We start from the raw sequence: 16,241 nt of genomic DNA on the forward strand, positions 1-16,241 counted from the left end.
AAGCATATGTATGCTAATAGATATATATATTTTAAATGCTTTTTTTAATACATATACATTTTTTTTGCTATTATTTCATTTTCTTTGTTTTTATATACATATATACGTATGTACATTTATACTTTTATAATATTTATACATTTTTCATATTTTATTATATATATATATAGATATACACATACGCCATTCAAAATTATTGTAAATATATTTTCCGTATTTTTTATACATATATATACATATATATTCATAATTTCTTAATATATTATATTTTTTATTTTTGTCTTATAAATACATGTACATATTTTTCCATAACTTTTGTATACATATATATATGTGTATTGGCATTCTATACTCACATATACATACTTTTATATTATTTTTATCTTATTTTCACAATTTTCACCTACATATATACACACATATTTTTTTTAGAAAATATTATTGTTTTGTTTTATATATTTCATTCCTTTTTATGTATACTTATACCCGTTTTAATATATGCATATACATGTTTTCAAAATTTATTTATATATTATACTTATATTTTGACATGCATATATATATAATTTAAATTAAGGTATTTGTTTCACATTGTACACTAACTTTTTAACATACCTTTTAGAAAATATATATTTTGGTTGTGTCAAAGCATTAAAATCATCATATTTTATAAATTTTCAAAATATTTGGCATGCATGATTCTTGAGAAAGATCGTGTCCTAACTTACTGGATTGCGATTATTTTTCGATGAATTTAGAAAGCCAAGTATTCATTTTGCAATAAATTCACAAACTTCAAATAAAAGCTTATTCTCGGGAATTCAAAAATGTCGGGTCCTAACTTACTGGTCATGACATTTTATTATCTCGAAATAGGAATTTCTAAAACAAAAGGCAATATTCGGTATTTTGAAGATTTAAAAAATATTGTGCCCTAACTCACTAGGTGTGTTTTATTTCTTTGAAATAAAGATGTTTTATTATTTTGATTCATTCATAAGATAAAAAGTTTTCTTTTAAAATCTTTTCAAATTTTCGACACCAAGACATTAAACAATCAATTTGGTACCGATTTTGAGCGTTACGAGGGTGCTGATTATATAATTATAAAAAATTATAATTCGTAGTGACTCCCGAACCTGTTTTCTCAAAATTCGTAGACCAAAATCGTTTTTAAGGTGAGCTGATCACACCTCAATCAAGGATCGGTGGCGACTCCAGTTTTATTTTTTTTAAAGTCGACAACTAAATTTTTGTTTTCAAAAAAAATGATTTCGACAGTCTTGATTATATAATTATAAAAAATTATATAAATATAAAAAATTAAAAAAATATAATAATATTAAAAAATTAATAATGATATTAATTAAAATAAAATAATAATATTTTCTTACAATTTGTAATTGGATGTTAGATATGTGTCTATGATCCAAACGAATTAAAAGTGTCGATATTTTTAAAATCTGTGACATTTATCAAATTAAATAAGATTAATTAATTTAGAAAATGAAATAAACTAAAAAATATAATATTGTTAAATTAACAATTTATTTAAAATAAAAATATCTTTAAACTTATTAAAAAATAAATTACCTCAATTTGAAATCTTTGAGATGATGAAAATGGAATAAAATTAATAAATTACTAAGGATAGTAAAAAATGAGAGAAGAAGAATTTGAGAGAAATTTGAGAGATTAGGATAGAAAATTAAGGGAGAAAGAGGTTCAAAATGAAGAAAGATGGATGAAATTGAATAGAAAAAATGATAAGCGGAGAGATTTATTTAGGGTTAGAGTTTGGGAGCCGCTGAGTGTTTTTAATTTTCTTTTTCATTTTTCAATTTCTATTTGTTGGAGATTCAACTGTTTATATTTATTATTATTTTTTTAAAAATTCTGTGTAGAGCATGGCTGCTAAAATCAATTTATTTCCTTAAATTTAGAAAAAAAAAATCTATTCCCATTTGAAATCTGCATATTCCACTAATTTATCCTGTTGGAATCTATAGAATTTTAGAATCTTTAGCAGTTTGGTCCAGTAATTGCACCCTGGCTTCTTGTATTAACAACGAAAAGCTACCACGTTTGTAAACTGAGCCTCCCATAACTGATGTTAAACCTTTACTTTGTATTAACCCACTAGTTTGTAACTTTGCCAACCAATCTCATCGATTTAAACAACCTCAACAACCTTTGTTACATCTTACAGAAATGATCGTACAAACAAAAGTAAGACAAAGCACTTGCCCGGCCATTCAATATCGAAGAAGTTGACTTTAAAACTATGTAATTTTCTTCTTGTCTTATATAAAACTTCATTTGAAATTTTGTAAGAATTTCGGTTTTTGAAAATTGGGTAATTATAATTAAGATAATAACAATAAAATGGACATTGTTGTTTTAAACAAGCAGGCATTGCAGCTAGTTAAGACTTGTTCATCATTTTTTTTTTGTTTTGGTTTCTCTTTCGTTTTGATTATTTATCACTATGGGAACTGTGGAAACTGAAGCATCACCAAAACTAGCTGAGAAAGTGGTGAAAGAGGAGGGTGAAATCGACGAAAGCGAGCTGTCTCCGATAGAGGAAGTTCGTCTGATAGTGCCCAACACCGATGACCCTTCACTCCCAGTATGGACCTTCCGTATGTGGTTCTTGGGTCTTTTCTCTTGCATCCTCCTTTCGTTCCTGAATCAGTTTTTTGGTTACCGAACCGAGCCGCTCGTCATCACCCAAATCACAGTCCAGGTGGCGACTCTCCCCATCGGACGGTTCATGGCTTCGGCTCTTCCCACGGCTAAATTCCGCATACCTGGGTTCGGCTCGAGGAAATTCTCGCTTAACCCCGGGCCGTTCAACATGAAGGAGCATGTTTTGATTACGATATTTGCTAATGCTGGGAGTGCTTTTGGAAATGGTACTGTTTATGCTGTTTTAATTGTTACCATAATCAAGGCTTTTTATGGAAGGAGCATCTCTTTCTTCGGTAGTTGGCTTCTCATAATTACAACACAGGTTGGTTTACTCGACGTTTTTTTGGCTTCAGGGTTCAACGGTAAGACGTAAAAGGAGATATATAGTATAATCATGTATATATGAGAACAGTTTTCAAAGAATGGTCTATAGAATGAGTATTTAGAATTTAGAAAAAAAAAAAAAGGAGATAAGATAATATTACTACTGTTATTGAAGTGGTTCTTTGGCTAATTTCGTGGTGCCTTAACTGCAGGTTATGGGATATGGTTGGGCGGGGCTAGTGAGGAAGTATGTGGTGGAGCCGGCGCACATGTGGTGGCCCTCTACCCTTGCTCAAATTTCTCTCTTTAGGTAATTATTTTGGTCTTCCGATACATATATATTATTAATTTTTTATTTTTCAACAATGTATCAACTAGCTTGTAGCTTAATGATAAAAAACTTCTATATTTATTATCCCTTGGAAATATCTCACATGAAAGTTGCAGAAAATATTTCTGTTTCAGTTTGCTTCAGCCTTCGATCTTCTTTTTATCTCTAAGACATTCAGTATTCAACATTAGAAAGGCGATGACTGGCGTATATATTGAACACTTTTGCATTGTTTTAACGTTGTACTGCTGTTGAATATTCCAGGGCCTTGCATGAAAAAGAAGAAAACAATGATGGCAAGCGCCGCATATCACGACTGAAATTCTTCGTGATAGCATTAGTGTGTAGCTTCTGCTGGTATGTTTTCCCAGGTTACCTCTTCCAAACCTTGCAAAGCATCTCCTTGGTGTGCCTGGCCTTCCCCCATTCGGTAACCGCCCACCAAATCGGTTCGGGCATGAGCGGTCTCGGCATAGGGTCCTTCACGCTTGACTGGACAACCGTTGCCTCTTTCTTGTTTAGCCCACTCGTTTCTCCCTTCTTCGCCATTGTAAACGTCTTTATAGGATATGCCTTGATTATATACCTTGTGATGCCAGTATCTTACTGGGGGCTAAACCTATTCAACGCGAAAACTTTTCCCATTTATTCATCGGACTTGTTCACCGCACAAGGTCAGGAGTATAACATTACGTCGATAGTTAACAGCAAGTTCGAGCTCAATGAGGCGGAGTACGAGAAGTTAGGGAGGATCCATATGAGCACTTTCTTCGCTGTCACCTATGGATTTGGGTTCGCCACTATTGCTTCCACGGTAACACATGTGGCCTTGTTCTATGGAAGGTAAAAACTCTTTTTCTATTCACAAGGTGAAACGTCATTGTTCCATTTGATGTTCATCTTAAGTGATGAAAACCATGTCGATTGTAGGGAAATTTATAGTCGATATCAAGCTTCTTCGAGGGAAAAGGCCGATGTTCACACTAAGTTGATGAGAAGGTACCCGGATATACCTTCATGGTGGTTTTATTTGCTTCTTGCCGGCTCGATTCTTGTCAGTCTTGCACTCTGCATATTCCTTAAAAAGGATGTCCAAATGCCTTGGTGGGGACTGTTATTTGCTGCTGCACTTGCCTTCTTTTTCACTTTGCCTATCAGCATTATAACAGCCACGACGAATCAAGTAATTTAAGATTGCAATTTTGCTTATCAACAATGATAATTTTATTTTTCAAAAATTTGACTTTGAAGAATTTTTATGTTCTTTTCCGGCAGACACCAGGGCTGAACATCATTACAGAGTACATAATGGGAGCAATATTGCCTGGACAACCAATAACCAATGTCTGTTTTAAGACCTATGGATACATTAGCATGTCTCAGGCAGTGGCTTTTCTTAGTGATTTCAAGCTCGGTCATTACATGAAAATCCCACCAAGATCAATGTTTCTGGTTCAGGTATTATAGATTTATAGTTTATTATAGATCAATTTCTCTGCATTAACTTCCATAATTCTCTTACATCGCTCCCTTGTTGGCCGAATTTGCTTATCAGTTCATTGGAACCGTGTTAGCCGGCACGGTAAACCTTGGAGTGGCCTGGTGGCTTCTAACTACAGTCGAAAACATATGCCATCGAGATCTTCTCCCAGCAAATAGTCCTTGGACATGCCCCGGCGATAGAGTCTTCTTCGATGCATCGGTCATCTGGGGTTTGGTTGGACCGAAACGAATTTTCGGTTCGCAAGGCGTGTACTCATCACTTAACTGGTTCTTCCTAGGAGGGCTTTTAGGACCAGTTGTAGTATGGCTGTTGCACAAGGCATTCCCCAGTCAGGCATGGATTCCCCTTATCAATCTGCCGGTGCTTTTAGGCGCAACTGGGAACATGCCACCAGCAACCCCATTGAACTACACTTCCTGGATTCTTATTGGAACTATCTTCAACTTCTTCGTCTTCAGGTATCGAAAGCGATGGTGGCAGAGGTATAACTACATTCTATCAGCAGCACTGGATGCAGGGGTGGCATTCATGACGGTGCTGCTTTACTTTGCGTTGGGGATTGAGAATAAGAGTTTGAACTGGTGGGGTGCCAGTCCGGATTTCTTTCCAGAGCACTGTGATCTAGCAAGTTGCCCCACTGCAAAGGGGATATCGGCTGAAGGGTGCCCAATATTTTAAGATTCATGTTTTAACATTTGTACCCTGTTGGAATCTGCTACCTTTTTTACTTAATTTTCTGAAGGTCTCAACAAGTCAAAGAATAAAAAAACCCCTCCAGTTTAATGAAATGAACATGGTTGTAGATCAGGAGATTCTAACTTTAAACTTTCTGATACTAAATAATTTTAAGATGATTGCATTAATCAAAAGAAAATTGGATCCAGTTATTGCGTGAGTTGGTCGCTGTTTTTTATTCCTTTTACATGCAAGTAAAACGTTACACTATGTTGGGATTTGGAAAGAAAATCATTTTTCTCGATAATTTGCTTTTAATTAAGAGAACGAATGAAAAAAAGAAATTGAGAATCTTCACTTTTCCTCACTTTTCTCTATTTTTTAATATCTCAAATTTGAGGTAAAGTGGAAAGAAAGAAATTTGGTAAATTTTTATATTATGTGAAATTTTATATTTAACCTTTTTTTTAATTTTTTTTTTCAAAACTTTCATTTTCTACCTACAGACCATTTAACATCAAACTTATCCCTTTCCTATTAACTTTAATAGAGATCAAAACATTTGACTATTCATTATTATTCTTGTAAATTTGAATATTAGTTAACCATGACAAAACATTTGGGGCAAAATAATCAATTTTTTTAATTTTATGATAGCTAATATTTTACGTTCTTTTTAGATTATTAACCTCTTTTATTTGAATTTGTAATTACTTTATTTTTAATATTGGGTAACCCTTTAATTATCTTTCTATATTTTATATTTTTTAATTTAATTTATTTATTGTTATTGTTGTTTATGCAAAGTATAAAATTAAAAGTTTCATTCACAATAAATCATTTCCATTCCTTTCCATAGTTTACCCAAATAAAAATATATATTAAAATCACTTTCCTTTTATTTCCTTTATTAATCTTAATTATTCAAACAAAAAACAAATTTAATCTTTCCTTTCTTTAACTAATATTTGTACTCATCCCTATTAGCAAATTTCTTTTTTGTCATCTAATTATAAAAAGTTACAAAGTGGTCACTCAATTATTCAATTTTTTCTTTTTTGGTCACCAACTATTCGATTTTTTCTTTTGTAGTCTTTAGACGTTAAATTACTAATTATGAAAAGAGGACTTGACAGATTTTAAAATTGACATAATAACAACTTTAACTCTCAATATTTATACATTGTGTCAATTTAGTCATGATTCCAAAAAAAATTAACCTTTGACATCTACACATTGTGTATTTTTTTTTCAACTTTACTTCTAATTATGACATTGAGGGTTAATTTTAAAAGAATATGAAAATTATTATCTTGGATTTCGGATGTTTCTATTTTTTGTATATTTTCGATCAAATTTAGTTAATAGGTTTTTTTAACTTTTTAGATGAAAGGGATACAAAGAAAATCAAAATTAAAAAAAAACCTAAATTACTTAATGTGTAAGTGTTGATAGTTAATTTTTTTTTAAATCAAGACTAAATTGATACAATGTATAAATGTTAAGAGTTAAATTTGTTATTATGCTAATTTTAAAAGTCATCAAGTCATCTTTCATCAACCATTTTAGCAATTGGTGACAAAAAAAGAAAAACTTGAATAGTTAAGTGATCATTTTGTAACTTTTTATGGTTTGTAACAAAAAAAACTATGCATAATAATTTATTTGGCCCTCCAATTTTACAAAAAAAAAGGGGTCATTTTAGCCTTTATTTATAAAATATATATTTTAATATTTTTTTAATTTACAAAAATTAATTTCTAATATGGTATACGCATGACATTCCACATATATTTCACACCAACAAAATTAACCAGCACTAACTTTTCCATTCATTTTTAGAGAATTTGACAAAAATATAAATTCAAGAGTCAAAATAAATAAAAAATAAATAAAACGCTAATTTTTTATAAAGTTAGAAAACCAGAAAAATCATTATACATTTTGAAGGAGACCACTAAATTTGATTACAAACTAACAACGTGTTTACAAGTAAATGCTAAAAAGAAAATGAGATTACAAAAAAATTCTACTAAAAATCTAAAATGCTTTAAAAAATAAAATTTAAAGTCTCTAAATTTCTCTAAAAAATGATGAGAATAGCTAAAAAAGGCATTTAAACAAAGGACTTTCGAGCATGAGCGACATCATGTGATTTTATAACATTTCCTAGGGTAGGTTAAGTGAGTTTTTTATTGATAATTTTGTCATAAATAATTAAAAGCAAAAAAATACAGAGAATAATTTTAGTAGCTATTCCTGGCATGTGATTGGTATGTCTTGCCAACTCCAATCCCGATGAATGTACAAATTAAAATTTTATTTGTTATCAAATAGAAATCTATCTCCATTTGCAATCCAAAAATAATGTTCGACAGCTAGAATTCTTTTTCAGGTTACAAATAAAATCAAGGAATATTTTTAAATTTAATTTAGAATGATCTTTACAAATTTAAATCAAAATAATTTTAAATTTGTATAACCAAAATATCTTTAGTTTTAAATAAGAATAAATAAGATTTATACATAATAAAATTTAAATTAAAATAAATTTAAAAAAAAATTACCCATATTTTATATAAAGTGAGACTTGAAATTGGAATTTAAGCTTAGAATTTTAAATAAAACCTAGATTCCATATAAAAATAGGATTTAATTAATAAAAAAATTTGTATTTAAATTTATATGTCAATAAGGTCTTAACTCAATAATAAAATTGTCCAATTAAAAAAAATAAACTCACATTCACAAACATAACTCTAATTAATTTTTTATTTGCACGATACACGAGTTAATTATGTTTATTAATAAAAATATATTAAACGTTTCTCATAATTACTCATTTATGTTTATAGATTATACAATAAAAATCAGCAAATATTCATAAACTAATAAGTCATATTATTGTAACATACCAATATTAACAATTATACACCGAAGGTTACTTATCAATCTAGAACAAATTTATCTTGTGCCTTGCAAGTTTATAGAACTGCAACATAAGTCTTGGAATAAATAAAAATATGAAATCTTCTTGTACCATGCAAGTTTATAAAAATGTAATATAATAAGGCTTTAATTTAACCAATTTAATTTTCCACTTTAATATATTAACTTTTTTACCCAATTTAGTATATAAAGACTTTTTTTCTCGTTGATTTAATAATCTTCTTTCTAAACGGTTATTGAATATATATATGTATTAAAATTAAATAACTGAACATAAACATTGTGTAGCAAGCTCATCTTCCACTTCAAAGAATCTTCGTACATTATTTCTATTTGAGGATTCATCAATGCCATGTATCTTCAAAATGACCCTACATTTGTAGGTAAATTGCGACATCTAATTATAAAATTATTGGATTTTTACTTACTTCAATGATATAAAAATAATTTTGGTTTTAGTTTTCCAGGCTAGATCTTAAAGACGATGAGAAGGATACTCTATTTTATGAACTTTAATTGTTGCACCTGCATGGAGATTTATGTCTCCAAACGTTTAACTTAATTGCCTTTCACATTTTACGCATCTTTCCTTTATACCTTGATCAATATTTTATAATTGATAGGCTCTCGATCTAGCTTGATGGTTTGGTTTACTTGGTTCAGACTAATTGAAGGCCACGGGTCACAATATTTTACTTAAATTTATAATGATTAATTCATTTTTCATAAATTATTAATATAAAATTATTTATGTATTCTTATATATATTTTAAGCTATAATCTATGTTGTAATTTTAAATTTATCCAATTTGTTATTAAATGTTTTTTTAATAAAATTCATACTAATTTTTATATTCTCAAATTTGATGCATGTGAGCCTACATCAATGAAATCTTCTCCCAATAATTATAACATTAAAATTATCTTTTTATTTACTGTAATCGATTTGGTGGGAAAAGAGAACAAGCTTTGATTTCTCTACTAATTTTTTTTAGGGTTTTTATTTTTCTTATTTTCCCGTATTTTTATGATTATTTTTACTTTTTTCAATCTGTTTTACAATATCTTATTAATAAACCAACTTAACGAATTTTAAAAAAAAATACCATTTTGTAAAAGTTTACTTGAAAAATTAGATATTAATATCAAATGGTAAAATGAATATTTAAATTTTCAATAAGTAAACAACTCCATATATTGTTTTGTCATTCTTTTTAAATAAAAGTCCGTATATTTCGCTAATTTTTTACATTTCCAAAAATTTGTTATATCAAAATATAATCACCGTTTTATCCATTTTTAAATTACAATATACAATGAATTTTTTTAATCTCAATATTATTTTAGAAATAACAACAGAATAATAGACAAGATGAACCTATGTATCTCACGGATAAATTATAAAATGCCGAAGCATTTTTTAATATCAAAATATAATTATATATTTTTATATTTTTAGGCATATAATATATGCGGTAATTTTTTTATCTATTTATTTTTTAAAAATAACAATTTAATATTACACAACAATATAAACTAGCTAAATACCTAAAGTGGCCTTGTTTTAGTGAATTTGATTTTTTTTTAAAAGAAAAGAGCTTGATACATAAATTTATCCCTAAAGCATACCTCATCTTTCCACTTTACTACTTAAAAATAACAAAACTACCTTTTTTTGTTTTTGCAAAAAAAGTAATGTTTCTGAAAAGATCCAAAAGAAAATAACATTATTTTTTATTATACCGTGATTATATTTTTCCTAATTAACCTATACAGATATACGTATATTGATATAGGATTCACATATATGTTTTATACATTAAATCGGGATGAACAATTGAAATAAAAATAAAAATTGATAATTGATATAAAAATCAGCATTTCTTACAAATGTTTGTGTATTTTACCATATATGATATACTAGATCAGATTAATTAGAAAATTTTATATCGAAAATGATTGCTTTAAGCTAAATTTGAATGAGTATAATAAAAAAAACCGTTTATAATTAATTGTCACAGGTAAATAATATCCTTTGGATCAAGAAACCGTCCACATGCATTTGTTAAAGATTTTTCAAAGCCATTATAAAGCTTGTTGGTCGCTGCTTAATGCAGTATTCAAGGGATGGATAATGGATTCAAGTAAAAGAATCCCATAGAGTCTGCGAAACCATTCACATGTGAAAAATGGCTTCAGAGATCCTCCCCCCATTACCAATCCGAAAAATTCCCCCCCCCCCCCGCCGTTAAGAATATCTCCCGCTTTTTATCTTTCTCTCACTAACAAACCCCCCAAAAAATAGAAGAAAAATATTTTTAAAGAATAAAAATAAAAAGTCTCCCCACACTCTCGATGTCGTCTCTCGAAATAGGTTCGGCCAGAGTCGGCGACGTCCTCGTCGTTTCGGCGGCCGATAACGACGATGTTTCCCCCATCGAAGAAGTACGTCTTACAGTTTCTAATGACGACGACACGACACTCCCCGTTTGGACATTCCGAATGTGGTTCATCGGACTCTTCTCTTGTGTTCTCCTTTCTTTCCTCAATACGTTTTTCAGTTACCGGTCGGAGCCACTCCAGGTTACCATGATATCCATACAGGTGGCGTCGCTCCCTGTGGGAAAGTTTATGGCGAGAGTGCTACCAACCACCAAGTTTAAGATCCCCGTGGTAAACAAGGAGTTTACGCTGAACCCTGGTCCGTTTAACGTAAAAGAACATGTGTTGATCTCTATTTTTGCTAATGCTGGGGCCGCGTTTGGTGGCGGGACGGCTTATGCTATCAGTATCGTGGATATTATCCGGGCTTTTTATCATAGGAAGATCGTTTTCTTAGCTAGTTGGATTTTAGTCATCACCACACAGGTTTAAATGCCCGTTCTTTCGAAAATAATACGTTGTTCTTGGAACTCCTCTTTTGTTTTACTTTTTTCCAAGTCTAAAATTGAAAACATATGGGCAGGTTTTGGGGTATGGATGGGCGGGGATTATGAGGAGGTTCGTGGTCGAACCTGCGGAAATGTGGTGGCCAAGTAGCCTGGTTCAGGTTTCTCTTTTCAGGTAACGGTGTCGTTTTCGTGCTTTGTGGTATGCCTCTTCATCGTAGTGGCGTACTGAATTTTTAGACCTTACCGTGTAAAATTAAATTGAACTTTATGGTTACTAGGAGTAACACATGCACTTGATAGAGTTTGCCCTGTGTAATCATCTTATCTTTTAGAGTTTCTCTCTCTCTTTTTTAACCCAAAATAAAGTTTGAATTTCATGGTTCATTATTTCAATTTCAATTAATTGTAAGTGTTAGGTCTACCATTTAGCCGAAAATTAAAGTGATGTTGGAAGAAAAGAAAAAAATTCATCAAAATGCTCGGAAGAAAAAGATTTCTTTTTCGAGTTAAAAATGCGAGAAAAAATCAGCATTTTAAAAATACTATCATTTTGAATTAATGTAACTTTTCTCTTATTTTCTCTATGAACATGGATCTCTATTATTTTATTTCTTTTCATGTTTTTCTCCTAGTAAGTTAATTTAAATTTTATATTCTCTTTCATTTTACTGCACACTCTTTTCTCTTTTCTTTTTTTTCAACTAAACATTCTTTCCAACTATATGTGTTTATATCATTATTTGCATTAATAGTGATTATTATTTTATTAAAAAAATTAAGTCAGTCAAAAATTTTCAAAAGAACTTTTTATTGTATAGAATATCATGGCTTTGCAATAGCTTGTTTTTCCTTGCCAATGCTTGAAGTCAATGAAAAAGCTCATAAATTCTTCAGGGCCATGCTCGAGAAAGACAATAGCCGCAAGTGCCGAGGGAAATTCTTCTTGATTGCACTTATTTGCAGCTTCTCCTGGTACGTGTTTCCAGGCTACTTGTTCCCCACATTGTCAGCCATTTCTTGGGTGTGCTGGGCATTTCCCAAGTCCGTAACAGCCCAGCAGATCGGATCGGGAATGCAAGGGATCGGCATCGGATCGTTTGCAGTCGACTGGTCGGTCATTGCTTCCTTCCTCGGCAGCCCTCTGGTGACCCCTTTCTTCGCAATTGTTAATATCTTTGTAGGCTTTGCGTTATTCTTGTATGTCGTACTTCCGACTGCCTACTGGGGACTTGACCTTTACCAAGCTCGCAACTTCCCTATTTTCTCCTCACATTTGTTTAATCACAAGGGGGAACCATACAACGTATCAGGCATTGTAAACCAGAATTTCGAAATCGATATGCCGGCATATGAGCAGCAGGGACTTGTAAACTTTAGCGTCTTCTTTTCTCTCACTTATGGCATTGGCTTTGCTGCCATTATATCTACTCTTTCACACGTAGCTGTGTTTAATGGAAAGTAAGCGACCGAAAGCTTTTAATCTTATAGCTTCACACCCGACTTTTTGGATTGGCCGTCTTTTAACGTAAAACTTTGTGTTGAATGTTTGGAACAGGGAGATACATACACAACTGAAAGCTTCTTTCAAGGGAAAAGAAGATATTCATACAAGGTTAATGAAGAAGTATAAGAGCATACCGAACTGGTGGTTTTACCTGTTGCTCGGGTTGAAATTGCTGCTTTCTCTTGCGTTATGTGTTTTTATGAAACGTGACATCCAAATGCCTTGGTGGGGACTTATCTTTGCAGCTGCCATTGCTTTAGCTTTCACTCTTCCTGTTAGCATCATAACTGCCACTACAAATCAGGTAACAAGCTCTCACTTTTGTACGTAACTCTTCTTTGAAGTACTCATATCCGACACATTCCAAATATGGTCCTTCAAATTTATAAGAAGAGGCTTTAAAAAATTTGAGTATATCAATGTCAAAAAATACATACCTATATCCGACATTCAATATTCGAGTATGAGTAACATAGCCCATAGCATGTTAATTGAAGTACTGGAAAATCGTATAGTTCTGAGTTATTGCGTGATTTACCTGAACAACTTTTGTATCTTGATGATCTGCATTTGCTGAGTGTGGCCCTTTCTGTTGCTAGTCACCAGGACTGAATATCATCACTGAGTACATCATGGGTTACATTTTACCAGGAAAACCAATAGCCAATGTTTGCTTCAAAACCTACGGATATATAAGCATGGCACAGGCTGTTTCCTTTCTTAACGATTTCAAGCTCGGCCATTACATGAAGATTCCACCAAGATCGATGTTTGTTGTCCAGGTATGTCTCAAAAAGAAATCGAATGTTTAAAGGAAATAAAGACATTTGCAAAAGACAAAACGTTGACAATTAATTGAGTGTAGCAGGCAATAATTGCTGATAGACATGATTTTGACAATTTAAAAGATAAATATATATAAGAATAGAACAGGACCTTTTGTATAGGGTATATTTGCTAATTCTCTCTTCTTCATAAATTGTGTTGTATTAAAAGAGCATTGGGACTGTGATAGCTGGAACAGTGAACCTTGCAGTGGCATGGTGGCTGCTGACCACAGTTGAGAACATATGCCAGGATCACCTACTTCCTTCCAACAGTCCATGGACATGTCCCGGTGACCGAGTCTTCTTCGATGCATCGGTTATCTGGGGTCTTGTCGGACCGAAAAGGATCTTCGGTCCCCTCGGGAACTACTCTGCTCTCAACTGGTTCTTTCTTGGAGGTGCCTTGGGGCCTGTAGTGGTATGGCTATTCCACAAAGCTTTCCCTAACCAGAAATGGATCCCACTGATCAATCTTCCAGTGCTCTTGGGAGCAACAGCTGCGATGCCACCAGCCACATCATTGAACTTCAATTGCTGGCTTATAATTGGATTCATCTTCAATTACTATGTTTTCAAGTACCGAAAAGGTTGGTGGCAGAGATACAATTATGTTCTCTCTGCAGCACTTGATGCTGGGTTGGCTTTCATGGGAGTGCTCTTATATTTCACATTGACAATGCACGGAATTAGCATATCTTGGTGGGGAAGTGATGGCGAGCACTGCGATCTAGCTTCTTGTCCAACAGCAAAAGGCATAGTTGTAGATGGTTGTCCAGTTTTTTAGATTCATTTCACTTCAACATCAAATAATTTAGGCTTCAAGAACTCTACATTTTCATAATTAGCACATTCTCTAGAAGAAAAAGAAAAAAATAGTATTTGTTTAAATGTTTTAAATATAGTCATTTTATATTATTTTCTTCTCTGCATATAATGAGCTTACAAATCACAATATAGAATAAAACTGAAACATAAGTGGAAATAAAAGGAAAAGAAAAATGTAATATTATACATATGATATCTATATATTATCTATATACATTTTAACAACCCAAAAAGTCACTTCACTTGTGATCAACTGATCTTGATACAGGAGCGGCATATCTGGAGGAGAACCCACGATATAGAGAACCCTGAAGATAATCATCTCCATTGCAGTCGTCGAAGTTATGAGCATAACTTAAAGGGTCGTACCTAAACCCACCAACTGGTCTTGGTTTCCTTGGCATGAAAGCTGCCGTTATGCTATTGCCCAAAGCTTTTATTTTTCTTTTCGTGCATGGGAGCGTCAGCTTGAGCCGACCCCAGCAGGAAAGCAACCCTTCTTCCTTGGTTTTCCTCGAAGCTGAACTCTGCTCCATGGTTTGCTTGAGCTCTTTTCAAGATAAACTTTATTGCTTCAGAGTTCGGAGTGGTCGATGAATAAGAGATAAAGGTTTGTGAGGTCTCTAGATTTTGTCTCGTTTCATTTAGTTTGGATTTTGAGTGTGTGGTATTAGAAGAAGAGCATTGGTCAAAAGGATCAGTACGTGAAAATGCTCTCCTTTTGGATTTTAAGGGGGAGGAAAAGGCAAAGAAAGAAAGGTGAAACTGAGAAGTAATGCAGACAAGGAAGGTGAAGAAGGAATCTAAAATGAGGAAGAGACAGAGTGAGTGAGGAATGATCTGTCGCTATTTCTTTTCGCCAAGCGATATCGAGTACATGATAGAAGGTGTAATAAATCTGCACCATTGGCTACGTCGAAGAAGCAGAGTCGAAAGGGACCATGACCCCTACTCACTTTTTTAAAATTAACGCGTACATTGCCAACAAACAAACAAAGAAAAATTGATAGGAGGAATATATAAAAATATCGAACTTTACATAACAAGAATATTAATCCATCAAATTTTTTTTTGTATAATTCAAAAAAAGGATTATCATGTATATGGAAAAGTGCATATCTTCTAATAACGGGAAATTTGACCGTGACTTGGAGTCTAAAAGCATAACTCTTAAGTTTATATTTAAAAACACAATGCATAAAATATCTAGTTAAAAGAAGTGATGTTCAAAACCAATTAAAGAATTAATTAAACCAATTAAATTGAAAACTAGTAGTTTGATCAATTAAATTTAATCTTGGTTGTCTTACTTTTATGGTTTTTTTGTTTAGCAAATTTGGAAGAGTATGAATTTATTTATATTCCAAGATATAATTTAAATCGCTAATGAGATTGTCAAGGTTTCACTTAATTAGGCACAACAATATGAGTTAAGCCTCTGGGGATCAACGCACTAGCCATCTTTTTAACTCCCATGTAACTTTGGAAGGAACGTGGATGCATTTATCCATTGATGGACCGATGGTAAGAGGTAATGGGAATGCTTTGATTGGTGGTATGTTGTGAGATTAATATGGAAATTGGATTTTGAGATTTAATCACTACTTGAGAAGATGAATAGCTTTTGAGATTGAATTATACGGCATTTTAAATGGCTTTCTTGTTCTACCCAGCAAAGGAATAAGAAGGACCATAATTCAGACAGATAATCTAGATGTGG

The 16,241-nt window shown here is 32.1% G+C and overlaps 2 protein-coding genes across 3 annotated transcripts; both read left to right on the forward strand.

Moving 5' to 3' along the window:
* Positions 1-2,247: 2,247 nt before the first annotated feature.
* LOC121217827 (oligopeptide transporter 4) lies at positions 2,248-5,638 on the forward strand. Its single transcript, XM_041094222.1, has 6 exons — positions 2,248-3,013; positions 3,228-3,325; positions 3,611-4,189; positions 4,277-4,529; positions 4,622-4,804; positions 4,902-5,638. The coding sequence occupies exons 1-6, from the start codon at positions 2,489-2,491 to the stop codon at positions 5,526-5,528; spliced, it is 2,265 nt and encodes a 754-aa protein (XP_040950156.1). The 5' UTR covers positions 2,248-2,488; the 3' UTR covers positions 5,529-5,638.
* Positions 5,639-10,660: 5,022 nt separating this feature from the next.
* Positions 10,661-14,920, forward strand: LOC107957844 (oligopeptide transporter 2). 2 transcript variants are annotated; one of them, XM_041094224.1, is made up of 6 exons: positions 10,661-11,342; positions 11,440-11,537; positions 12,260-12,823; positions 12,921-13,173; positions 13,469-13,651; positions 14,790-14,920. In XM_041094224.1, the coding sequence occupies exons 1-6, from the start codon at positions 10,830-10,832 to the stop codon at positions 14,892-14,894; spliced, it is 1,716 nt and encodes a 571-aa protein (XP_040950158.1). In that variant the 5' UTR covers positions 10,661-10,829; the 3' UTR covers positions 14,895-14,920. The 2 variants fall into 2 exon arrangements, with proteins under 2 accessions (XP_040950158.1, XP_040950157.1); XM_041094223.1 differs by lacking the exon at positions 14,790-14,920 and adding an exon at positions 13,866-14,611 and having other exon boundaries at positions 10,672-11,342.
* Positions 14,921-16,241: the final 1,321 nt, after the last annotated feature.

Source organism: Gossypium hirsutum, chromosome D05 (genome assembly GCF_007990345.1).
Source record: "Gossypium hirsutum isolate 1008001.06 chromosome D05, Gossypium_hirsutum_v2.1, whole genome shotgun sequence".
Lineage (NCBI taxonomy): Eukaryota > Viridiplantae > Streptophyta > Magnoliopsida > Malvales > Malvaceae > Gossypium > Gossypium hirsutum.